This window comes from Bemisia tabaci, chromosome 1, assembly GCF_918797505.1.
Source record: "Bemisia tabaci chromosome 1, PGI_BMITA_v3".
NCBI classification, from domain to species: domain Eukaryota; kingdom Metazoa; phylum Arthropoda; class Insecta; order Hemiptera; family Aleyrodidae; genus Bemisia; species Bemisia tabaci.
The window spans coordinates 28,314,976-28,342,162 of record NC_092793.1 but is presented as its reverse complement, the minus strand read 5'-3'; the positions used below and the strand labels follow the sequence as shown (position 1 = coordinate 28,342,162).

Genomic DNA, 27,187 nt, shown 5'->3' with positions numbered 1-27,187 from the left:
ATTATTATTATCTTTGTATTATTATTGACTTGCATTAGGCCCATGTTTCTATGATGCTACTTTAAATAATCATATTAAGAGCAGAATAATTCATCTTTCACATAATTTGTTCAGTGGTTTTCATCATCATGACTTCCGTATTTTTTACCATCATCATCGCTGTGTTGTATCACGTTTATCGGAACCATCTGCAATGGAAGAAGCGGAAACAGCAAGAGATAGATGCAGATATATTATGGCAGAAGGGCCAGTCAGTGCAATTTATGGAACCCCTCATGCCACCCACAATAAAAATTACCTCTTACCAAAAAGTAAGTTACTTTCCTACGACTTTTCAGTTGCTTAGTTCTGTGATTCTAAAAGCAAAGTTTAGCCATCAAATATGATGAATGACTTTATAAAATTTGAAATTGGGGAATGCTAAGCGATATTAATATTTGATGAACTATTTCAGTCAATTGAAGATGAGAATGGATGAATCGACGAAATTTGCAAGAAGACAAAGATAGGCATTGATTGCTTCGCAAAGAATATGACTTTGACTTCTGAAATTTTCAGGCTGAATTACCTCGGAGCTAGTAATGATTTAAGCTTTAGTGAAAAATATGTGTAGATAACAAGGAAATTTACTTTTATTTTTAAAAAAATGTCTCCGAAGTTACGAAAAGTGACTAAGTGCCCTTCCCATATGATGCTAAAAACTAAGTAAGTGATATTATATGGACAAAAGATGTAGTTTCAAGAAAATACATGCACACTTTCTAAGGAGCGTTATTGAATTTGCTCTCTCTCGTTCACTAAAATTCGAGCTTTATTAATTGTTTTTAAATGTTTCTGATTTGCCAGATTTCAACCGGTGATGAACCACCGAGCAAAATAGCGTATAACGGCGCCGAGCTGAAAATATTGAATAAGAATGACTACAAACAAATCACACCAACATCAGTGGTTCGATTTAGGACTAGTGAAGATGAAGACTCGAACGGGTTGAAAGGTAGGCATGGGGCTATGAATTTTTGGGTGAAAAACGTCATACTTTATTCAGAAATTGCCATTTCTCACTTTATTGCATTTGATAACCGTGCAAACAAACCTTGGTTTGACCAAGAAATCATCGGTTCATCGGTATTAGACTTTTCATTGGGCTCTACACGAAAGGATCTCACAGTACAAAAAGTAACCGGAATTTTCTGTTAACATGATAAGTAGAGTAAAAAGTGATCTAAACGCGCGGTTAATATTTTCTGGTTAGTTTTTCTTTGGGATACATTTACCAAATCTTTGATTAATAATTAGCAACCTCGTAAAAAATTAGACGGAAGCTGCCAGCATCGAACCTGGATTGCGTAGATGAGGACCTAATATGGGCTACTCGCTCCCAAGTCACAACCTCTGAGTGGCCAGTGGCATCGACAGAAAAATAGTACAGTAGTTCAGCAGGACACGTCCTTAATCATCTGATATCTCATAGTGACTTATGATCTCGGTCAATATAACCAACATTTTTTTGGATCAACCAAATCCTTTTCGTTAGCTATCCTTTTGGTACAGTGCCGTGGCATGCTTTAGGATATATCAATTGATCAGCCATTTAAATCTATTGAAAAGGATCGATAAACAGGATATTCGAAACGAATACCTTGATAATCGATTCTTTATAATAGCTTGAAATGGGGGAAAGTCGATGATCGATCATTCACGCTTCGCCACTGTTTTAGTCGGTTACTCAGAGTAACCTAATGTAACCGCATAAACACGGAAATTTTCGAGGTGAAAATGGTATAGTAATGCTTTGTTGCATTTATGTGCTAAAGCCTGAATTTTAATATTCAATTTTTGATTCTTTTACAGAAAACAACAAAATAATAGAAAAAGAGATTATTTGGGAGTCGATCGAGGAAGAAAATGAACATCTTCTCGAAGAGGAGGTCAGTCACATAAACATTTCATTGCATGTGGTTTAAGTTTTCGATGATGCAGCGATTTGATGAGCTCACGTAAAACCCTACGTATCAAACTCTTAAATTGTAAGATGGTTGTCGACGAATTTCTTATATGCAGGATAACTTTTTTGTTAGAATTGCGTCGGCTTACTTAAATTTTTAATGGTGTGCCTTTCGATCGCATGCGAGGGTCGAGTTCCTAATTTGGGAACATTCTCAAAAAGTAGTTTTTCATCAAATCGGAAGAGGCGACTTTAACGTCATATCAGTTCACCCTCAGACGCAAGTTGACGCAATGCGTGAAGTATTTTTGCAGTCTTGTGGGCGGTAATATTCATTTTTCACCGAACGTACCCACTGTGTTAGGCGCGATTAGTTTAACTCAAAAAGTTAACATTTTCTAACTTACTACTAGGTATTATGTTTTTGCACACTCTGTATGGATTACCGTTATTTAAAATGATGTAACGATAATCATATGTGATGTGTATCCAGCATTAAGTAAAGCTGGGAGACAAAGTTCCTGTCATGAAATTCAATTTTAGTCGGCTTTTCATCAGACATATTTTGACATTTTAATTTTTTTAAAACTGTTTCATTTATTCACTTTTATTTTTGTTCTACTATTAAAGGCGGAAAACTTGGGAGGCTCCGAAAAGGAGGCTGACAGTGAAATGAAAGAGGGAGATGAGGATAGGATCAGCTCGAAAAGCACTTATTCAATCGCTACAACGGAAGGAACCGATGATGTAGAGACATCGACTGCCTCAAGTGAATACAGTTCGAGTATCGTAAGTACAGAGAAAATATGTTTCTCCGTTTCGTTTGACATTTAACATTGAAAGCATTGTATTGGATTTACAAAGGTGCCGAGCATTTTAGTATTAAGATCAATGTGATGTGTATGTTTCGTTGTTGCATGTTTTTTTTTCCTCCGTCGGAGCAAGCTTACGCTTTGGGTAATTTACTAATTAGCGCTCAGGGTTGACAACGCCTCTTCAAGTCTTCCTAATTTTGTTCTCTCTTTTTTTTTTTGGTGTTGCAAACTCGGATCCTGCCAACGAGTTTGAAAATAACGTGGTTCCCGACCAATTATTAATCAGGACTTTGTCCTTGAAAGTTTTTTTGATACATCGAAAATAAATTTGATTGAAATTGATGTACAAGAAATAAATTTAAAAGGAAGTTAATGAACCAAAAATTGATCTCCCAAAAATCGATTCAGCAGTTCACTTGTTACGACAAATGACAGAAATCTTACTGAGAAAAATAGCTTGGGTCTTGAGGCTTGATAAAAAATAGGAATGAAATTTTAAAAAGAAAATTGCCGTAATTCGATTTTCTCTTTGCTTCAACGATAATTCTTATCGGTACAATCTGATATCGCGTCGTAGTAACAGGAACATTCCAATTCTTGTTAAATAATTTTTGATTCTGAGGAAACGTTATTTCTTAACTAATCAACAAGTGATGGTAAACGTCGCATATTGTAACAATGCATTAACAGACTTACTCATGTTATATTGTACTCATTTTTGGCTTCTCGGTGTGGTGCTTTTTCAGGGGCGATTATTGGATGAAAAGCCGCTAATACGTCGCACAAATGTAGATGTTATAACGGTTTCGTCATGCTCCTAACCTTGCGAGGGTTCAAAAAGGTGACAGACATTTTTACTAACATTTTTTGGAATTTGGCTATTGGTGAATCAGTTGCTTTCATTGATTTTCTTACGCCTAGTCTAATAAAAGCAGCACGAAACCAGTGCCTAAAATCACGAATAAATGAATAGATAAATCATTCATTTCAATTATTTTGGTGCAAATAAAGCCCATGTGAAGACATTAGTTGGGAAAATCCACACTTCAGGAGTCTTAAGCGGCTTCAGGCAGAAGGAGCACATAACCTTTCACTTAAATTCTTCTGAAATCAGCTCGATGTAGCTTGGTTCCTTTCTGCTGAACGCAGCCTATTTGAAAGTCGTTGCTTGTTGATATTTAAACCGGATCATTCTCATCAGTTTCTTAAGATGAGAAAAACACTATCTTTATTCATGTATGCTCTGTATGAATTTATGAAAGCACCGAAAAAGTAACGTGAGTTTTTTCTTCTTGTCTTGATTTCAGAGGGGCCTAAAAAAATCTCCACGAGTGAAAATACCCGATGGTGAGTAATAATAAGCAACATTCTAAGTTTTTGAAGTCATACGCTCTTAACTGATTGTCCACCGTATTTTTTCAATATCATAGTCTCTAATATAAATGGATTGCATTTTGCAATTTGGAGCTATAAATTCTGGCTCATCTGAAAAAACACGTATGTGCATAGGGAAACTAATGGCACATACGTTGTTTTTAAACCGGGCCGGAATTTACATAGTTTCACATTGCAAAATGCAGTCCAAATCATAATAGTAACGCGTAACGCACAACGCCTTAGGCGCGAAGCGTTTTGGGACTCGGGGTGTTGGATCGCGAAGCAGTTAGGGTGCGTACCCCCTGATTTAATTTGATTTTTGACTCAAGTATAAAATTTTTATTGAAGAGTGCTATTTCCAAAAGAGAATTTGAGCAGACCTAATTTTATCCTCTTCTTTCAAAGAAACTTTCAGCGTCTTTGAAATACTGATGCAGTTTTTTTTCCAGTTTCATGGTTTTTAATTCTGTTAATCGTTTATTTTTCAGAAACCACCAGGCAAGTTTCAATACTACCACCGACAACAAAAGATCGATGCAAGGCTGTTTCTGAGCGAATTTTGGCATCGGCGTTGTTTTCTCAAGATAACAGAACGTTCAATAACCCCATTAGTTACTTAGGAGGTCCCGTGACTGGGCAATCGGCACATTCGTACGAGAGAAGCACTAGCAAAGAATCAATGATATCGTTGGATTAGTAACAAAATTGTCGATGATGAACTCGTGCCTTATCTCTTTCTCAAATAAGATCCCCTCTTCCATTCATAGATTACTGACACACTGGCCATGACTGTAAATAAATGCTCAAAATGTAAAAATTCCAACACATGACGTGTCCCCTGAATTGCGTGATTATTTCCAACAATACCCATTGATTGACACATCAATCACATCATTAGTGAGAGAATAAAATATGAATATTTTTGACCAGAACCAAATTTTGCTAACTATCACCGATCCAAAATAGTGGCACGAAGAAGTTGAAATTTACAAAACATTGATTGACTGTCATTTGAAAATGGCGTTGGAGCCTTGCAAACCTAATAAAAACTTTGCATTTTTATGGTTCACCTTAATGATGTATCACAAAGCGGGTTTTTCATTAGAAAAAGAGGTTCCATGAGATAGGTTCGTACTTCCCTCCAGCTGGTCTTTCAAAATTATGAGGGGTCCCAAAAGCAGATTAATTCAACTTATGGGCACTCCTAAAATTTAAAACCTTTATGCTATCATTTTCATAAGTTATATAGAGGAGAAGTGCAGGACCTCTTGATTATCCTGTATGAGCGATAGCGTTCAATAGCTCAACTCGAACCCAACTCCTTATGCATACTTCATCCATCAGAGATAAAAAGGTGATCTTATTAGGGGATTCATAAAAAAGTAACACGTCGAATTCAAATAAAAATAACGTTTTATTCAATAGATATTCTGCATTTTATTTCATCTTAAAAAGAAACAAAGAAGCCGGATGCGTATTGAGAATAAACGATGAGCATCTCTTTGTGAACAACGTAAGAATCGAACAACGATGTTTCAATTTTTGTTGTTGTTTTGTATTTCTGCAAAGTGCCCAAGAATATAATTCATATAAAAGTAACAGAACGGAGGCGTCTGCATATCAGCATTAAAAATTGAGAATAACCGGAGAAAAATATCTGCCTTCATGTTTTTGCAGTTAAAAATCCAACATCGTACATAGTTCCTCTAAATCGACGGCTAAGGTAGAAAAGGGTGTAATTATCAAAAAAAAATGGTCGGTCAAAGTAAGCAATGCTGTATATCATAAAAAAGAGGTCATTAAATTGCCTGACACAACTTTCGACCCGGTTGACTTAAGAAACAAATCAAAGGTAAACAACTGCCAACTTATTTGGTGAAAAATCCAAGGCAAAATTTCGTAAAAACTGTCTATAAACACCACCAGCGGTTTCATCAACACACACTTATAATTGGGGAAAAGCTGCATCAACAGCCGCAAAAGGCAAAGTCGCCACGAAGCTGCAGAATTTTCCACCGAGTCATGGGCGATAAAGTCAAGTAAAACCTAAACATTTCGATTCATTTCTCTAAAAAATTCAATTTATGAACATTTCTAAATCTTGAAGCTTTTTAAGTAACATTTTTTAAATCTTTTGACCAATCAAATCACAGAATCAGCTATAATCTTTAAGCTGGATGACCTTAGGGACCGTCCCTATATTACGCAACGCTGTGGAGGGGTGGGGTGTCAAGAAGCAGGTTAAGCCATTCGGTTTTTACGTGCTAAAGGATAGGGACCTACGTCACAAAATCGTTACAAGGGGGAGGAAGGGGGATTAAAAATGCCGAAAAAATGCGTGACGCAATTTAGGGATGGCTCCTAAAGTGTAGTTTGACATATGAAAAAATTAATTTCCACCTTATGTTGAAATTTTTCAGATCTTCCAAATTAAATCATTATAAGTAACGTAAAAATAATCTTTTTCTTTGAGGTAAAAAGCCTCAATTCGGGTTCTACTTTAAATTTTATTTCCGGGAGAAGTTAAAATATTGGCCTCGTGCCTAGAATAGAATAAATCTAGAACATTATAAGACTCCACCTAATCCCAACTTCCTTTAATTAAATAGAGGAAAAAATCGGACTGCCACAAAGAGGAAAACTTCGTGCATGGGACCCGAAGTTCCGGTCGCATGCATCTTTGAGGTTTTGATGTCGTGCTTCCAAAAACTTGAGGTCCAGCTGCCGAAGTTCCGGTCACTCATGGGATACTTCGATACTTCGGTGGTACTTCGGTTGACACTTTCATGTAGCCAATCGAACGTTGATTGTGTGACCAAAACTCCGGCGACTGAACTTCAAGTTTTGGACGCACGGCCCAAAAACTCTACAGAGATCCACGTGGCCTGAACCGTATGTTCCACGAGGTTATTTTTTCTCCGTGTGGCACTATAGCTGCTTAGCAGTAAAATCAATAGATCCCATTTTACACTAACAGTTGAAAACATCTTAAACTGCTCGATTGCACATGTTATGGAGTCATATTTTAAAAACACACACCTTTTTACAAAGTAGACTATGAAAAAATGTCTCAAACTAACTGAAAGTAACAAAAATAATTATATTAAAACATCAAAAATAAGGAATAACACTAAACCAAGGAAGAAATTGACATCATGATCACAAAATGCAAAGGACAGGCAATTGAAATTGGGGAATCTTTACGCACTCGTTTGCATCACCAATTCATCGATACAGTTCAAACGAATCAACAAGTGTCATATGTAAATATTACATAAATTACAGGTATACTCAAAGATTTGGCAGTGGACCTTAGATAAAAAGTAGGTATTAAAACGTTTTATCCGCACTTATAGTTTATTTACGAGTATATGGAACTAAAAAAAAAAAATACTGTTACATCGAGTGCTCCTCGGGTCCCCTCCCTGAGTATCTGTTTTCCAAACGAGAATACTGGTCAAAATACGAGTTTTGTGACGGTTTTAATTTCTTATTTTTTTTATTATAAAAAAAAGTACATTATTTCACCCTACATGTGAGCTGGAAGATAAAAGTACCGTTGGAAGATTCATCAATATAAAATAGGGAATGGAAAAGTTCTCTATAAAAACTGCACCTGATGAATCGTCTTTCTTTCTTTGTTTCCCTGATAAGAGAGTGAGCGAGTGTCCATCTACCCTTGTCACGAGGATGGTGCTTTCTTCTCTGCTTTCTGTTGTGTTGAGTAGATGCCCTCGATTTCAGCCAAGGACCTTCCTTCGGTCTCGGGTAGGCAGAAGTAAATGAAAATGTAGCCGAGAAGGGTGAGGGTGCCGTAAAGGAAGCAAACGCCGTGGATGCCGAGGTATCGCTCCAAGTCCGGGTAGGTTTTCGAGGCGACGAAAGCCATCAGGTAGGAACAGGCCGCGGCGATACCACTTGCAAGACCTCGACCCCTGAAATTTGTTCCAAAAATTGCGAAAAAATGAGAATTTTGAGCAATTGATTAGCCACAAAAAAAAAAAAAAAAAAAAAAAAATAACAGTATATAGAACTTTAATGAAGAAAAAAGATTGGAGCATGAAAGACAAAGGATGAAATGAAAAACTAGGATGTTGTATTTCGAATTTTAACAATTTCATTTTCAACCGGCACGTAAATAAAAAGAAGAGGGGAATAGAAAATAAATTGTCAATTTGCTCCCATTGCATTGCGAGAAAGAGACTGTGAATGATTACAAAATAAAAAGACCCAGCCTAATCCAGCGAAAATATGAGCTGAGGGTAGAGAAGAGGATATTCTAAAATCAAATGTTTTCAACTCTGAGATTTGGTCAATTTAGCCCCTCCCCCCAAAGTAACCAAAAAATATTAATCGCATTATACGTATTGGTATTGGGTGACATTGTATTCCACATCCCATATTAACGCAAATTTTCGATTAAATTTTTTTAATTGTGCAGAACCTTGAACTGACAAGTATTGAAAGTCCTTGAGACGACTTAAAAAACGTTTGAACTAGAATCTAACCTGTTAGGAAAGACTTCGCTGGTGAGCATCCAGGGTATTTGGGAGAGTCCGAAATTAGAGAAGAACCAGAGACTGCAGAAGAGCACGAAGGGCGTCCACTTGATGCTCTGGGCCCCAGGGACGGCGGCCGGGCCGTTGACGGCGTCCAAAGCGCAGAACCCGAGGATGATGATGCTCGCCGCGCTACCCGCCGTCGAAACAAGTGAGAGAGGCCGCTTCCCGCACCACTTGACGCAAATCATACAAAAGATGTTGCCCAGGATGCCAATCAGACCCATAATAACCTGCAACAATTAGACCGTCCAATCGACCATTATACAAGTTGCGAATTCAATTATTGTGATACATCGACGGTGAGACTCCCAAACCAAGTACGTATCTCGGTCTGCGACGTTGCAGACTTCCTGTCATTCTTTACGTTCTTAAAAGAAAACAACTCCACGCATTCAAAAGTTCATCTAACCTAACCTTACTTTTAGATCCTTGCTGAGAAGCGTAAATTTCAGATATATTTAAATAATAATGTCTCCATACGCCAAGCAACTCCCGTTTGTCAGTGCGCCTACTTCTCTGTGCTGCGTTAAAGTCACCAGAGTGATTCTTGCATTTTGCCGACTTGGAGAACCCTTGTATGGTTCAGCATGATCAAATTTTTAAATAATAATGTCTTCATACGTTAAGTAACTCGAGTGTGTCAGTTAGCCTATTTTCTGCACTGCGTTAAAGTCTCTGAGGTGATTCCTGCTTTGTCAATCAATTAAAAAGCCTGCAGATTCATGAAGTGTATCTACTTATACCCATAACGTTTACCATGCGATTACGATTTTGATTCAACTTACCGTGACTCGTTTTCCAGTAACGGGGAGGTTCATCTTGTCGAAAAGCTTGATCATGTACGGTCGCATTCCAGGCGGGCCACACGAGTAGAAGATAAAAAAGAATACAACGACCAGCCCCAAAGGACGGACCATTTCCGGCCTGATCAAGTCGTAGAACTTTTCTTCGAAGCTCAGCTTGCGTCCTTTTACGGCGCCCACCGGCGATACTCCGCCGTTTACCTGTCCAAAATTAAAGCGTTTAAGCATCAGAGGCTACTTACACATAACCGCCGTGCACATAACACATATACCGCGCTGAGGAAAAACGCCGTATGAAAATTCGATGGTTGCTAAATTTTCGTCGATAAAACATTAATTTTTGAGGACAGTTATGAGTACTTTCCTTGGGAACTTTCCTATTTAGGATCAAATTGCGAAAACAATTTTCTTAAAAATTCAGAGAAAAACATTGATAACTAACCCGGAAAATTCGGATTTTGTTGAAGAAAATTTGGAGACTCTCGAAAGTTCATACGGCGTTTATCCTTACCATATTGTTGTTATTTCATACCTCTATTGAACTACACAGATAATGTTCCCCGTGTTTATGGTTACGTGAAGTGAATCCTCTGGTAAAAATTGGCAGTAGAATCTGTGTTCCAAAATACCATAGAACTAAAGCCGGCTGTAAGATTTCCAATAGCTCCCGTAGCCGGCTGTACAATTTCTTATAGCCTTTTATAACCGATGGCGATTAAGCAACAGCCAGACGATAAAGTTTATGCTAAACGTTACTAAATACGGATACTAGGACTTAGTTTTTGGACCACCGCTCTATCTTTGTGCCGTAGTATCTTGATTTATTTTGCGAGGAATGTTCCGTACTTTTGAAGGATGCCTGGCAATCTTAATATGTTGGAGCGCCTTCAATTTCTTATGATTTTGTGAAATACCTCTGGGTGTGAAATAGTTGCTTCAGACGCGCGGTGGGCGGGCAGAGAGCGCGAAACGGGCATTGGCGCCAACAAACCTGACAGGGATACTTCACGCAATGCGCAATGCGTGAGGTATCCCTGTTAGGTTTGTAGGCGCCAGTGCGTCGCCGCTCCGCTTTGTGTTAGGCTCTAATATTTAATCTTGCGGAGTCAGCGTTTTTCAACTCATGATTTTGAAATGTTTGCACACTCTGTATGGACAATTCTCATTTTAATTGATGAATAAAAAAATGTTTCAAAGAAAAATATAATGTGTGTTTTGTAAATATTAAGGTAGTTCCTTATCAAACTTAATGATTTCCAAAGCACACGAATTTCTACACAATTTCTCATAGCCTTTTATAGCCATTGGCGATAAAGTGTGAAGCCCGGCGATAGGAACTATAACCCGACTGTATACTTTTTTATAGCTTCGTATAGCCCGGCTGTATGATTTTCAATAGCCCTCTTAAGTCGGCTATAAGAACTTCTATGGTATTTTGAAACGCAGCTCCTATCACCAATTTTTACTAGGGTCTATTTTCTGTCAAATCAACCAAAAGAACTTGATCGATCGACCAAATTTTATGTTTAATCGGCCAAAACCCTTGGTTACTCTCAACTCTGAGACTGCTGGGGAGAAAGTGTCCTGTTGAGCTGATGTACTCTTGTTTCTCTCGATATTACTCGACTTGCGAGTGACAAGCGCATTGAATTATCAACTATGGTCTAGGTTCAATCCTGGCGGCTTAGGCCTGATTCTTTAAATTCTACTCTTCATATGAACAAAAAATGCCGTTTATTTTCTCTTGTTGAACACTTTTTTGGCGTGCTATATGGATTTGGAGATCAGCAGTTAATGGTTTAAGAGGAATGATGTGGTTCATGAAGATCTTACCGAGTAAGCATTGCCATTGGTCTTCATATCAGGCTTGGTGAGTTCATCATCAATGGATACGTCATTGGCGTAGGAGACGGGTCGCGGTTTCTCGTTGACGTCAGGTGAGGACACGGTGTGAGACGTCACTTGAGCGTGATACCTTGTTGCCTCATTGTACCTTTTTAGCTGGTCAAACTCGTCCATGATGAGCCCCACGGGGACCCAGCCCCGAAGCCACTGCAGCGATTTCTTAGCCTCTTCGTTTCGACCCTTAGAGAGCAGCCATGTTGGCGTTTCCGGTACCTGCGACCGATCATGAGACAGTTTCAGGTTTGATTTTAGTAAGTTTTTGGCGAAAATTTGAGTTCCATCAAAAACTCTTTAATGTGAAGATGCACTTCTAAGTTAAAAAAATAAATATTTGTCACCTTTAATGAAATGATATTACACAAAAAAGACGCCAAGTTAATTTCGTTACTTTTAATTTAGAGTTTCTCCTTCATTCGACATAAACGCAAAAACTAAAATTACGGCTTTTTTATTTTTTTTAAGTCATTACGAAATCATCAATTTTGTTTTTAGGATTATGAGTCTACAAAAATTGATAGATTTTTATCGATTTCGTATAAGTTTTCCTGTATGTTGAGTTTTCCCGGTGAAAATGTTAAGGGGAGCAGAAAGGATGAATTTAAATGAATGAAAATAACTTGGCGTCTCCTTTGTGTGATATCATTGCATATAAGACGACACATTTTTGTATTTTTAACCTGGAGGTGTATCTCTACACGAAAAGGTTTTTCATAAGATGCCATGAGATATTCACGAATAAAACAAAAAGGCTAAGGTGTTATAAAATGCAGTTTTGTTTTCAATATGAAAGATTTAAGCAATTTACCAATGGTGTGGTAGAATTTTAATGAGTTCTGAAAGCTTGACTAAAAGCTACTTATAGCATGTAATGTAACTTCATAACACTTTCAAAGCAAAACTTCTTAAATACAGAGGTTTAACGTAATTGTTGACTTCTACATAATGACAGGCAGAGCGTGCTTCTCATAGAGTCAACGCGAGCAGTGCGCCTTCAGTACCCCGATAGGCAATGTGAGCGGCTAATAGTTGCTGCAGCTGATAGTTTGGTCACGTTAATTTGGTTTAATCGTAACATTAGCTGGATGATATTATTCACACATAAATCATAGCAATTTCCATTATTTAGAGCCGAATTTTCTTGGTTTACGGTCAGCCGCAAATTAAGTAAACATAACTCAAATCGTAGAGCTCAACCAATGAAGCTTTCGTTCGACTCACGGGCAGCTTGAGGCGGCCGGAGCTGACACTATTTTGGGTATTTTGCGCTCATCCTGATTAATTCACCTTCAATATCCTGACATTTCGCTATTCTGGTATATTGCGTTCAACTTACCTGTGAAATAGCGATTAGGGTGATAACGGGTACCATGGCGCTAATTAGGGCAGCAGTCCTCCAATCGACGAAGTTTCCGAGGGTGTACTCGAAGAGGAAGCCCACGGACACGAAAATACCCGAGTAGGAAGTAAGAATCCCCCTGAGGGCTGGCTCACTGATTTCGCCTACGTACGTGATGATTGGCGCTTCCATGAATCCAACACCTGCGGAAAGAATACACAGTTAATTTAGTATCTAATATTTTTCAAAGTGTCAATTAAGAATCGAGTTATTCATGTCTAACTGGATTGATCGAAATGAGTGATGAGCCGAAATTTATTCGGCGCCGATTCAAACGTGTCAAAGCTCACAGTGGAGAACTGGACAGGGTATGAAATTAAACACCATGCCACGCGTAATGTATTTCCGTCGCAAAAAACAACGGGTTAGTGCTCATGCCTCGAAAGCAGAGGTAGGTCAAACGGAATTACCTAGATTTTAGGTACGTACTAGATCTTCAAAGATTAGTGCCTAGCCCAACGAGGGTATGGCTAATACCCACGCGATATCTAGGTGATGCCATTCCGACGCTCATAATATCCCACAAATATGATTGAAAATAGAATATGAGGTCTTCAAAAAAATGTTTGATATAGCATTTGAGGAGTTATTGAATTTGAGTCTTTAATGAAGAAATGAAACTTTGATTAGAGGTTGTATACTTCTAATTGTTTACAAAAAATTCGCGACCAATGCGTATAAAATTAAACGCGTATTCTAATGACAGTTCGGTGCCCATTTCCATTGACAGTTGAATATTTTTGAAAAACCATTTTATAAGGTCTTATTCGAAAGACGTTTCAATTCCTAAATATATATAATGTGTTGACTTAAATTCAACTCGGATAACTGGCCTTTATACATATCATAACCTTGTACCTACGCCGATAAAAAACTTAACATATATGCGTGTTTACTTAACTGAGGGCAGTAAACAAAACTAACCTTGAGGCTATTTCAATACTAACCTAGACCCATCAAAGCACATGTAATGTACAAAATTGATAATGACTCAGCATTGTAGAATAATATCCAGCCGATCAAATGAGGAACATTTACCAACAGCATGGAGCGCTTCCTTCCGAGTGGCTCCAATACAATTCCAGACAGGACACTTCCCAAAGGCTGACATATGAACGCTATACTTCCTGCGAAACACAATAAAAAAAACTCCGATTAGCATTTGTGATGGAGTCAAGCAATAGCACAGTGGATCGAGTCAGTAGGATAGGACGGACAACATTTGGAAACTTTAAACGCTTAAAACTCCGTTTAAACAAACTCGTAACATTTTCTTCAACGCGCTCCTACAAATTCAAAATATGACGAAATAAACATAAAAATTTGCAGTTTTAGTAAACAATTTCATGTCCGACCTGTCTGATTGACTCGATACACTGTGCAGGGCTTTGATGAATGCTAAATAAGTTTATTCTCAATAGAGATCTACGTGGACTTTGGCGGCTAGGTGTCGCAGAACGTCGAAGAGCTCTTTAAAAGCGGCTCTATATATGTAGATCTTACATAAGCAGTTTTTGTTGCATGCTTTGCACTATGTCTTATACTTTATACTTTAGACAAATATTTTACATTTTCCAGGAAAGAGCATTTCCTGAGATGAAACATCCCAATGTGAATGACGTATAAAACAAGTCGGAACATCATTGATTTAGTATTAGAAATTTCCGATGCTTGTGTTGATTCGTCCTGACCGGTTAACGCGAGCTATAATTTTCAAAGCGTGCGTTGCCGGAAAATCAGCTCATAGTAACGCAGAGCAGACCAGTAGAGCCAATTTTCCTCCACTGCCTCTGTCTCAGAACACATTTTGATGCATCGTCCTACCAAAAAGTCTCTGTTAATCTTAGGAGTTAAATGTTATATGAACACAAGGTTTGTGTTTATATAACTTTTGGATCTCTGATGGTGTTGTATTTTCTCTTATAATGTCTAATGTAAAAATATATGAAGAGGAATAGAGTACAGGACAAACAAAACATGTGCATAGTTGGTCCTATCAAATCTTTGGAAGTGTTTTCGCACCTTTCGCTAATTCCTTTCACCATTATAGTTTCAGCTCTGAATATGCAGACATTCAAAATCTAAAACTTTCAAAGCTTCAGATGTTCAAACCATCTTTGAAAAACAGGATAAACTTGCGAGAAGAACTGAGTCCCCTCAAAGGTGGACGTTGAAAGTTGCATTTGTTTTGAACCGAATGTCGCTGTTTTGTGATCAAGACGTGTGAGCTTGTTTAGATTTTGAAAGGCATGGAAAGTACTTGGAGAAAGATGTACCGGACGTCATCTTACGTCCGTTGCATCAGCCAAAACAGTCACGAAACGATATAAACACTTACTAGCACATTCCAAGAATTCTACGCGAAAATGATTTTTGTTGATTACTCACATTACACATTTGTGTCGAAACGTTCATAGTCTTATATTCATTTATGGGGAGACCATGCACGCGACCAGAACTTCCTAAGTACTAATTTACTGCGACGGGGTACGTGGGGAATTTGTAAAAACATTCCAGGGAATCGGTTTTTCATTAAAAAATGGTTGAATCATTTTTCCCCAGGACCCTTTGAAAAAATCACGGAAAAGTTTCAGAATCGGCGTTGTGTACTTAGGGTTTCCATTTAAAAAAAAGGAGGTATGACAAGTCTGCAACGTCTGGAACCAAGACGCAAGGTTTGGAAGTTTCACCGTCGATATGTCCTAATGTTAAAAAAGACCAGAGAAATCGAAAATATAGGGAGTGATCGTTTTTATTTACTTTCATGAGCGTGTAAAGAGCTGTATGTTCCGTCATTTCTGAACATTTCCGGCCGATTTTCGATCTGCTTTAAGGTTTCTCTAGTCGATCGTTGAGTATATCGGGTTATTCAAAAGTTACGCACCACTGGCCATAACTTTAGTTCTAATTATGATATCGATTTGCGGTTTGTGGCGTCCTTCCTCATATCGAGGGAGAAACTTTTTGAGGTACTTTTCAGTTCTTCACCCCCCCCCCCCCCCCAGGGGGAGGGGGGACGGGGGGCAACTCAAAAATTTCAAATGGCAACCCCCATCATGTGATACATCGTTAGAAAGAGCATGAAAAAAGAAAATTCTTGGCGCAAACCGGAAGTCGATCTGACCCCCCTGTCAAAAGTTAGGGGGGGTCCAAAGGTTATTTAGGGGGTCCGTACCTTCATTTTTTAGAGTAGCTTCGGCGGCTCCTGGACATACCGTTTCTCTTTTCAAAGAGTCCTCGAATACTCCAAGTCTGATACCGAAGTCTTCATATTGCCCCCGGGCCACCACAGCCCCCCCCCCCCCCCCGAAGGGGGAGATGGGCCTGTTACAATGAAACATTGCATTAAAATGCGAAAAGTCACAGAAGAGCTTCAAACTTAGCATCAAATCCGAGTGGAACTTCTTGCCGATGTTAACGCAAACGCAGCCTGCGACTTTAAAGTGAGTTTTCAAAACTCTTAGCCCCTGCCCCCCCTCATTTTTGGTTGCAGAGCGGGTAAAAACCGGGAAATTCACTACAAATAATGCCCGAAACTAATGTCCAACTTGAGGAGGACCCTTGAAACGTTGCGATCGTTGCGTTTGCGTTAACATCGGCAAGAAGTTCCATTCGGATTTGATGCTAAGTTTGAAGCTCTTCTGTGACTTTTCGCATTTTAATGCAATGTTTCATTGTAACAGGCCCATCTCCCCCTTCGGGGGGGGGGGGGGGGGCTGTGGTGGCCCGGGGCAATATGAAGACTTCGGTATCAGACTTGGAGTATTCGAGGACTCTTTGAAAAGAGAAACGGTATGTCCAGGAGCCGCCGAAGCTACTCTAAAAAATGAAGGTACGGACCCCCTAAATAACCTTTGGACCCCCCCTAACTTTTGACAGGGGGGTCAGATCGACTTCCGGTTTGCGCCAAGAATTTTCTTTTTTCATGCTCTTTCTAACGATGTATCACATGATGGGGGTTGCCATTTGAAATTTTTGAGTTGCCCCCCGTCCCCCCTCCCCCTGGGGGGGGGGGGGTGAAGAACTGAAAAGTACCTCAAAAAGTTTCCCCCTCGATATGAGGAAGGACGCCACAAACCGCAAATCGATATCATAATTAGAACTAAAGTTATGGCCAGTGGTGCGTAACTTTTGAATAACCCATGTAAAAGAGTTGATTATTCGATTTCATAATGTTTGCTTTAAGTTATACCATATCGGTGTCTTAGATTGATGCAAAAACTCAGTATACTTATTGGGCTTAATTAGAGGGGGTCGGGTTCCGGACTTGCTTGAGTTCACGTGGAATGACCCAGTCAAAAACTCCTTTTTTTAAAAATCCTTAAAACAGAGGACATGGTTTCAATGAACCATCAGTTACTTCCATACCCGAACACCCTCCATTGATTCCCTCAGCACTATTTATAACGGCTGCGTGGACCATAACTTTTCGTACACTGAAAAAAAAACTCCGGCCGTGGGAGCCGAAATTACGGGCTATATAGAGATACCGTCCGTTCCGGCCTTTGAGCCCGGAACGGACGGTATCTCTATATAGCCCGTAATTGCGGCTCCCACGGCCGGAGTTTTTTTTCAGTGTGGAGGGATATTGCGAGGTAGAAAGGTTTTTCCTCGGTGGAAGGGATAATTTTTGACGACATCTTGGCTTCCTAGGCGATGGGCGTTTAAATGAGAGCTTAACATAGAAACCTGAAGCTCTTAACGAAACAAAGTATCGCATCTGTTAATATTGTTTAAAAAAAAATCCAGGGTTGTAAACTAAGTTCACTATTTACTGATTCATATTAAAAAATTAAAAAAAAAATACAAATCTCATAAAATTTCATTATTTAAGATAATTGTTAATGATAAGTAGCTCGCGTGGAATTTCACAACGTCTCGAAATGTACAAAGTATAGGCATTTTTAGAGACATGTACAACACAAACTCGACGGTTTTTTTATGAATAAATTGAGAATTAGAGGTACATTTACGTGCTATTATAATGCCACTTTTCCAGACTTAAAAAGTGGAACTCCATAATAAACTCTCGTTATTCCTCCGAAAGATATCCTCCTGCAAACTGCAAATTTCAATAAAAGGAGAGTCCCTCCTCCTTCACGTATGGCGTCGGCATTTCCTGCCCCTGTTGCGTAAGAGTTATATAAAAAAGTATGATTTGGGTTACGTAAGATATGCCCAATAATCATTGTGCCAGTCTGAAAATCTACATGCGATCGAGCCATTCCCATTACGTAATCTCAATTGGTATGTAGGTATTTTTTATTGCATAAAACTGCCAATTTATTCCTTTTTGTTCCATTCCATTGCCTCAGAGCAGCGTCTTTGGAATTGGCACAGGGATCAATGACTTCCTAACTGAACTGTGTCCATCATAGGTTGTATTTTTTTGGATTTTACTAGCCTTTTAAATCCTTGATTTAGATTGCCTAACCTGATTTGATCTTTCCCGATGTGCTAAAAAAATAGTTCTGTTCATAGGGCTCCTGCTCTTTCTTTGTTACAACTACAGACGTTTCCGTTTTGAGGACACAGCACTCTGTGCTCTGTGCTCACTACCGGAGTCCTATTTTCACAACAGAAAATTTCCGTAATGGGCCATCCACTAATTGCGTAAGGCACTTTTTGCGATTTTTAGACCTACTACCCTCCCCTACGTATAAGGCACTCGTAAAGCTATCCAAGACCCCCCCCCCCCCCCAAGTAATTGCGTAAAGCTGACGAGACCCCCCTTCTATCGTTTAAATGCATAGTTTAATGAAAAATTGGTGTTGAAACAAATCGGCATTGTTTGAAACATTACTAATCGCTGGTATAGCAGATCTTAAAAACTAACAGTTGTATTGAATAAATAACCAGTTTTTGAATTGAAAAAGTTCAGGAAAAAATACATTGCAACAAAAATACATCCAATGTCTAAAAAAACGAATTTTGCACTACACAGACTTTTAATTAACGAAATTTTGGAAGAAATAAAATCTAAAAAAATACAATTTTGACAAACAATTATAAAAAGTCTGAAGAAAAAAAATTGGAACTTGGCATACTAAGGCAGCGCTTGACCCCTCCCCCCTCCCCCTAAGTTCCTTACGTAATTTGTTGACGGCCCCTAAGTGTAATGAAGATAAGGAGCCCTGTGAACAGAAGGTTCTGTCAATAGATACACATATACTGTGCGTAATTTTTCTTGAACCAAACAGAGAGCTCTTCCGTGCTTTCGCCATCTCTCCAGCTCGAGCGGTGAAAGAAGCTGGGCGCGTCTCGCGCCACTTTGAGCCAATTTGTATGCTTTGATGGTCTAACTTTAATTTAATTTATGGAGTTCTTGACGCGTTGATCAGCACGTGTCAGATCAGACACAGTGCAGTTGCCGCGATGCAACAGCAGCCGCGGCATAGCAAAAAGCTGGCGATCACTCACTTCATGTCTTCAGTTGGGCACGCACGATGAATCAATGTCCCCCGTTCATTGTACTGCCCACTTAAAAATCATCATTTCTCAATACTACAATAATGTGTCGACTCCTAAAATATGTCAAATTAGATGAGTATATGAAATTCAAAGAGGAGGTAAAAAAATAAAAATACCAAGATAGGAGTAAAATTCTTCCGCTCATCTCATCAAATGACTCTCATGGTGTGAGTAAAATTTCTACAAATGCTGGCCAAAAACGAATAGGCCTGTTCGCCATTTATAGCAAAAAACTCATTATAAATGGCAATAACAGTTACTAATAAAGAAATACTTCCCGTATAGCCCTAGTAGCAGAGTGCAATGTTTATTTTGTAAAATAATATCAAGAAACGATTACCTACGGTTACAAAAAAAGTGCCGCGTATGACAGATGATCAATGAGTAGGTCTGTATTTATAAAGAGAATACTATATTTTTGTCAAAAGTACCCATTTTTAGTTATCTCGACTTACGAAGAGAAAGAAACCTATTACACTGTACGAACGATACTAAAATGTTCCTGGTTCCTGATGTAGTATTTAGAAAAAAAAAACCTATTATGAAAAGTTTAAAAAAATGGATTTCCTGCGAAATAAAAACTAAAAATATAAAACGGAAACTTGGGGCTTTTTTCGTTTATAAAACAATTATACCTTACTTTGTACAGTAAGTTTATAGCAGTTGAATTATCTTTATGATAACCTTTATGTTGATGTGTAGAAAATGATAACAAAAAATGGCATAATCATAGTATATCCGTTACGTAAAACGGTCCTCGTATAAAATAATTATCTTTTGGATGTATCATTTCCTCTTAGATTTTACTTCTTTGAAAAAAAAAACTCTGCTAATAGGGAGGACACATAACATCTCCATTTAAGTTTCTAGCAATATGTACAGTACAGCTGAACGTTTGAATCACCGAACAGCCAAAAAGCTCATTTTGCAGCAGACTCTTGTCTGAAAGTCGTTGCGTGTGCAATTAACATGCCCATTCCAGACAGTGCGAGTTACATAACTTATTTAACACCACCGGATGCCTAGACACCTCGAGATCATTCCCCGAGGAGCAGGATCAGTTAAAACGGCCGTGCAAACTAGGCTTATTTAAGTCACTCCGTGTGACAGCGCATAGTCTATTGGTTCATTCTGCAGTATAGTCGCTGACCTGAATGAAACGATTACCGCAATTAGTCCCATTCGCCAGGGACGTAACTGCTTATGTTCCACGGGGGAGAGGGGGGAGTCTTGGTCAAGTAGGGGTGGGAAGTCTGGCCCCCTACAATAAGGAAGTTTAGGCCTCTCCAGAATCAAGGAGGTTCAGGGGTCCTTTCCCGGAAAATTTCTGACAAAGATCTCTCGCAAACTAGTCTTTCACTATTTTATGCCGAACTTTTACATACAGTGAAGCTATAGTTCTTTATGATGATATTGTACATTTATCAGCAAAAATACTCGTCGCAGTAATTTCAAGATAGTAGATACATTAATAGAAACGTCTTACTGCTTGAAAAAAGAAAAAACACATTTTTGAAATGAGAATTTTTTTATGCAACTCACCAAACCATGATGCCTGAGCTGTATTGAACGTGAGTCCACTCGGGTCTTTTCCGTCTAATAAAGTTGGTATCACAATTGTTGGGAAAGCAATTGTCATTCCTAGATCTAGTAAAATCAAATTTTTGGCTGTAGTGGCTAGCACCTGCAAAATAAAAACAAGAACTTCTTTTAATTCCATCGATACTTTTCATAATCCGAGAAACAACGGAATCTTGCCTGTCATATCTTTGTTTCATTTTTGTTCTCCTTTTTGATTGCGTGCTTAGTAACCTCATTTTCTCGGATACTCATGTAATATAAAAATATTACTTATTCTTTGCTAAGTTACAAAAAATGTGAGAAAAGAAGGGGTCAACGGGTACCTTTGGCGTAAAACTGACCGGGAGAGGGAAGGAAGGGTCAAGTTCAACCTGCAGCTAAAATCGGTGCAAAGTGCAGTTTATTAAGAAACTTGAAAGTGCACCCCCTGACCCTGACCGCTTCACCCCCCCCCCCCCCAAGGCGTCTCGCACCTCATTTGTTCTGCGTTATGCGTTACTCTAATACTTTTATATTACCTGTATTTAAAGGAATTCCTTAGATATATTTAATTGAAAAAAAGTCTTTAAATATCAATTAGGGCGAAGAGCACCGATAGACAAATCCCGAGAAGGGTCTTCTTTTTTTCTCTTTGAATCGGAATAATTATTACCCCACTAATGCTTATCAAACCAATGAATAAAATTACACGAATACTCGAAAAAAACTATGATAGTGTGATGTGAAGATGAAGAGTGAAGAAATCAAAACAAAACACGAGAAACGTAAACAAATCCCTGAGGGCATATCAGGACTTAAACCTCACACTTATCGATCTCAGCGCAGCGCTGAGTACTGTTGCGCCACCACTCTTGATGACATAAGGGGCTGGAATGGGCCGATGAATAAAGGGCTAAGATGCACAGCGACCACTCTTGATGACATAAGGGCTGGAATGGGCCGATGAATAAAGGGCTAAGATGCACCTAGCGAATAATCACCGAGATTAGGTCAAATTGCCCAACGTACACCAAGCAGCGGAGGCCGTCAGCGCGAATGCACGTATGCAACTAAGGAGTAATCCTCCAGATTGGCAGAGGTTAGTTTGCATTCATACTTTTATTAAGATTTTTTTAATTAGCGAGGCCTTGTAAAATCTTGAAAACAATTTCACATCAATCTTTGTTCTCGTTACGTTAACCCTTGACTAATGAGTCCATCGGTAACGTATATTCGCATTGTAATGAAATAGAAAGAGCTCGCTTTGGTTGTTTTACCAAAGTATGAACTCGCATGATATTTAACAAACAATACAATTTCTTCAGTTTGTCATTAATTATCGCACACATGTTTTGACAGGCTACTACCTATCATCTTCAACGAGTGAGTAGCCAGTGAGTCGCAGTAGCCTGTCGAAGAATATGTGCGATACTTAATTAATAACAACAGAGTTTTTAAAAAGCTTTCAACTTTAAGCTCGTTACAACGATCGACTTTACTTGCTTATAATATAAATTCTCTTTAGAAATGCTTTGGTTAGCAGTGTTACTATATTCGATGAGGAGATAGTTTTTCTAAGTTTCATCTCATGAAAGGAGTGGAGCATAAAGCTTTAGATTTTGTTCCTACGGAGGAAATGAAAATTGCATTCGATCATGCATTATAGTTATTTTTTGCTCTACTACTAACGTGATGATACGTGCGAAAATTTTCCCGTACCTGAGGTAGAGCAGAACGAAATCTGCTGACAGCTTTCGGGAGCGATTCATCACTCCCATCTCGTTCTGAGTCATTTTTGCCCAACGCCTGGTTTAACTCCACGTCTGTTGTACTGAAACAAATTAAATCAATTTATCTGTAAGAAAGTAGTTAAAAATACTACGAACATGTAAAACATATAGACAGGATGACAGCGCTTTGACAAACACTACAACCGTTTTAAAAATCTTAGTAACTATATAAACAATTTTACCCATTTTAAGTTGGAGCCCCTCAATCAACCTCACCCTTCAAGTAAACAACGTATTCAAGCTCGTTCATTACCTGAAGATTGCTTTAATACAAAAAATGATTGCTAGGTCCGCATTATTACAACGATATACCTAAAAATGTCGCCAAGTCTTTACAAGAGGAACGAGTGTTATTTTAACTTGAAGAATTCCAGAGTTAGGAGGAGAGGAGAGAAGGAATAAGTATAGGAAAACAGAATGGAGATGGAGGCATGAGAGATGAAAAGAAGAACAGTGAAAAAGTAAACGAGAAAGATGAAGAAGATGAAGGAGATGAGGCAAAGAGGAAGAAGAAAGAGATGATTCAAAGAGAAAGAACAAAGAGATGATGCAAAGAGGAAGAAGAAAGAGATGAAGCAAAGAGGAAGAGGAACGAGAAAGGCGAGAAAAAATAAGGCGGAGGAAGATAAGAGAAAAAGGAGGAGAAAAGAGAAAGAAGAAGAGGATGTATAAAGAGAAAGTAAGAAGGAAAGAGAGTGAAAAGAAAGATGAGAAAGAAAGTAGAAGAAAAGAAAAGAAAGTAGAATTGAGAGAGAAGCAGGAGAGGGTGAAGCAAAGTGAAAGAGGAAAGAGGAACAGTAATCGTTGTAAAATGGCAGGCTCTTTCGAAACACAATCTAAAAATGAATTCATACCAAATCGAAAGAGGTCTTTTTCACATCGCATCAGTTCGCCTTCAATTGTTCGGGTAGGCAACATCAGCTCCCACGTGGTCGAATAGTGGTATCAGCCCCCATGTTATAGTCAGGCGGTATCCGTCGGCGAATTTGTTGTTTACACGATAGCTTTTGGAAGAATCGCGTCAATTTAATTAAATTATCAATTATTGTGTTCCTTCCGGTCCTGCGAAGGTTGAGTTTGAAATGGAGTTCAAACGCATTTTCCGTCTTTCCTTTTTAGAAAATTGGATTTTTTAAATGTAAACACTGGATCGGATACCCTGGTAAAAATTGGCGATAGGAGCTGCGTTTCAAAATACCATACGAGTTCTTATAGCCGACTAAAGAAGGCTATCATATAACTGGCTGTAGAAAGCGGAGCAAATCATATAGCCGGGCTGTATACGAAGCTATAAAAATGTATACAGTTGGGCTATAGTTCCTATCGCCGGGCTTTACACTTTATCGCCAATGTCTATAAAAGGCTATAAGAAATTTTGTAGAAATTCGTGTGCTTTGGAAATCATTAAGTTTGATACGGAAGTACCTTAATATTTACAAAACACACATTATATTTTCCTTTAAAACATATCTTTTTTTCATTAATTAAAATGAGAATAGTCCATACAGAGTGTGCAAACATTTCAAAACCATGAGTTGAAAAACGCTGACTCCCCGAGATTAAATATCAGAGCCTGACACAAAGCGGAGCGGCGACGCACTGGCGCCTACAAACCTAACGAGAATACTTCAACTTCACGCATTGCGCAATGCGTGAAGTATCCCTGTTAGGTTTGTAGGCGCCAATGCCCGTTTCGCGCTCTCTGCCCGCCCGCCGCGCGGCTGAAGCAACTATTTCACACCAGAGGTATTGCACAGAATCATAAGAAATTGAAGGCACTCCAACATATTAAGATTGCCAGGCATCCTTCAAAAGTACGGAACATTCCTCGCAAAATAAATCAAGATACTACGGCAGAAAGATAGAGCGGTGGTACAAAAACTAACTAAGTCCTAGTATTCGAATTTAGTAACGTTTAGCATAAACTTTATCGTCTGGCTGTTGCTTAATCGCCATCGGCTATAAAAGACAAGAAATTGTACAGTCGGCTACAGAAGCTATTGGAAATCTTACAGCCGGCTTTAGGTCTATGGTATTTTGGAACACAGATTCTAGTGCCAATTTTTACCAGGGTAACGTTAGCAATATTGCAATACACTTATATCATTTGCTTTTTCCTTCACCTGTTTTTTTCTGTTTTCTAGTTTATATTATGAAAGCAAAAAAAAAAAAAATTAAAAGCATTCGGAACGTCACCGCTGACATTAATGTCACAAACGCGAGCGAAGCGAGCTGAAATACTCAGTTCCTTTGAATAAATCTTTGAAATAATATACAGTTTCTTTTTAATGTTATATATACTAAAATTCTGAACTTTCTTACCAAAACAATGTGTATTTATGTATTTTGTCAGTTCGTTCTATGGACCTTTAAAGCCAATATCCATGATTTTTTCGACTGTCAGAACGTGTGAGCTTTTTTTTAAATTTCTGGAATGCACACAGAGTGTCTCAGACCAGGCAATTTTTGCGGGGACGAAACGGAAACTGTTCCCTTCAAATGGGGCTGGAGGGACTCCTGGATGATGATTGGTGGGGTCAAATTCATGTCCTTGCGGTCCTTAATCAGACCCAATAGGCGTTATCTTCGAGGAAGCAAAGCGTTTTCTCGGGGTTGGACCGCGTAGTGGCCAGAAGGCGTGCCGGTTGGTATAAACCATATTTTCTAAAACTATCTCTCTAGAATTGGTATAAGTCATAGCTGCGCGGTAAATGGACCATACGGCATTTTATGGCATGCACACATATAAAAAAAACACCGCGTGCTCATACTTATTTCATCCCGCGGTTTTAACATGCATGCATGCGGTTATTACGTTTACAACCTCAGTGTGATTCGTGTGATTGAAGTATCAAGTGAGTCAAGGAGGCGCTAAGCGATATCGCCTCTCGGGATGGAAAATCTCTTACTACGGATTCACCTGACACTTCATCCGCACGACGCGATCCATCGAGGCTGCAAATACAATTACAGTATGCATGCATGTTATAACCGCGGAATGCAGAATGCAGGGGCGCTGACTGCATGTGCAACTGTCATTGTTTCCGTTAATTGTTTCATAATGGCTGGTGTGATTGACTGATTGCAAGCGCGCCCATCTTTCGGCGCACGCGCACGCGCACTCGCGGGCGCGAGCGACCTCTGAATCGTATCACACTCCAGCTCCAGTTTCATAGTAGTAAACGCGCGAGACGGCACTCAGTGAATCGAGTCAATAGGAGAGGTCGGACAAAGTTTATAAGCTTTAAACGCTTATAACTCCGTTCATACAAAACTTAGAGGTCTTAAAAGTGGTTTCATTGGTTTTCTCGTGAAATTTTCTTTCAGATACATTCCTTAAAATTTAAAATGTGGCAAATGAAACATCTAAATGTGCAGTTTTGGTAAAAAAATTCATGTCCGATCTCTCTTATCGACTCGATCCACTGTGCGGCACAACTGCGCTACCGTGTGTGATGACTTCAGAGTACCTAGTTACTGGAGAGCATGTGTATTGTATAAGTACTTTACGATGATGCTTTCGCGATGTTTTTACGATGCTCTTATCACAAGTCGTAGCGGGTTTTGGACCCTGGGAAACATTTTTTGGGCTCTTATGGACCTCCGCAATGTCAAATATGTGTACATTATACAGGGTGATCCAGGTTTAAACGGCCAGACTGCAGGAGCGTGTTCTATGGGTCAAAATAAGACTTTTTTGTTGGATGTTTAATAATTTTTTCTCCGAAAGTGCCCTCAGTTGGAGCTAGGCCCCCCAAAATTTCGGATAGTAAATCGTTCTTCCTAAATCTTGGCAACGGTTGTGAGCCAATTCTCATGAAATTTTGTAATCTCCTGTACTTTTATGCCCTGAATTCGTGGATGATCTAAGAAAATTGAAATCTCAATTTAAAGAGGGGGTTTGAGAGTGTTTCGGCTCCTGTAGTCTGGTCGTTTAACCCTGGATCACCCTGTATAGGGTGAGCCGAAAGTACCTTCCTCCTTATCTAAATTTTTATCCAATTAAGATAAAGATTTGAAACTTGAAGGATAATCCTTGGAATAAAAGGCTTAACTTCTCGGCCCCTTTAAAATGTTCAGGGATCTTTTAAGGGCCAATCGACCCTCAATTCTTTTCCAAATGGAAAGATCCGAGGGCCCCCTGAAAATTTTAAGGGGGCCAAAAGGTAGCTCTCTTTGACCAAGGAAAATTTGCCAAGTTTCAAATATTTACCTCGATTAGGGAAAAAGTTAGGTGGGGTGCGGATGGGACTTTTGGATCACCCTGTACGGAGGAAACCTGAAAAAAATTGTACTTTATTGATATTCGAGGAAATTTTCATGTGCGCTTCGCAAGCTTCCGCAAAATTCTTGCTTTAGGCTGACCTAGTGACAAGGAAGAACGATTCAAACCTCTTTACATTCTTCCTGTTTTTTATTTTATAATGCAAAATTACTCGTATCAGGTCTAGACCTAGGAAAGGTCCATTCAGTTGTCTAAACTGGCAAGGTTTCAACCATAACGGCCATGCAGTGGGGGCCCCTCAGAGGTCTAGTTTCAAATGGACGTATTTATGCTAAAAG

General features: G+C 38.9%; 2 protein-coding genes across 10 annotated transcripts in view; one reads left to right on the top strand and one right to left on the bottom strand.

The window, feature by feature from the left end:
- axo (axotactin) overlaps nt 1-4,967 on the top strand; it is a 53,470-nt gene extending 48,503 nt beyond the window's left edge. For 7 of the 8 annotated variants that reach the window (XM_019057425.2, XM_072299318.1, XM_072299316.1 and 4 more), the window contains 6 exons: nt 115-311; nt 847-994; nt 1,852-1,928; nt 2,576-2,734; nt 4,068-4,107; nt 4,626-4,967. In XM_019057425.2, coding sequence (XP_018912970.2) covers nt 115-311; nt 847-994; nt 1,852-1,928; nt 2,576-2,734; nt 4,068-4,107; nt 4,626-4,834 — 830 coding nt within the window. In that variant the 3' untranslated portion in view covers nt 4,835-4,967. Of the gene's footprint in view, nt 1-114; nt 312-846; nt 995-1,851; nt 1,929-2,575; nt 2,735-3,506; nt 3,602-4,067; nt 4,108-4,625 lie in introns of all 8 variants that reach the window. The other variant, XR_011899690.1, reaches the window with a different exon arrangement.
- Nucleotides 4,968-5,532: 565 nt separating this feature from the next.
- Nucleotides 5,533-27,187, bottom strand: part of LOC109041190 (facilitated trehalose transporter Tret1) — a 54,984-nt gene continuing 33,329 nt past the window's right edge. For both annotated transcript variants that reach the window (XM_019057430.2, XM_019057429.2), the window contains exons 2-9: nt 22,554-22,665; nt 20,817-20,958; nt 13,751-13,930; nt 12,741-12,946; nt 11,336-11,620; nt 9,485-9,703; nt 8,646-8,929; nt 5,533-8,072 (exon numbers count right to left, since the gene is read on the bottom strand). In XM_019057430.2, the coding sequence (XP_018912975.2) occupies nt 7,820-8,072; nt 8,646-8,929; nt 9,485-9,703; nt 11,336-11,620; nt 12,741-12,946; nt 13,751-13,930; nt 20,817-20,958; nt 22,554-22,665 (1,681 nt within the window). In that variant the 3' untranslated portion in view covers nt 5,533-7,819. The remainder of the gene's footprint in view (nt 8,073-8,645; nt 8,930-9,484; nt 9,704-11,335; nt 11,621-12,740; nt 12,947-13,750; nt 13,931-20,816; nt 20,959-22,553; nt 22,666-27,187) is intronic.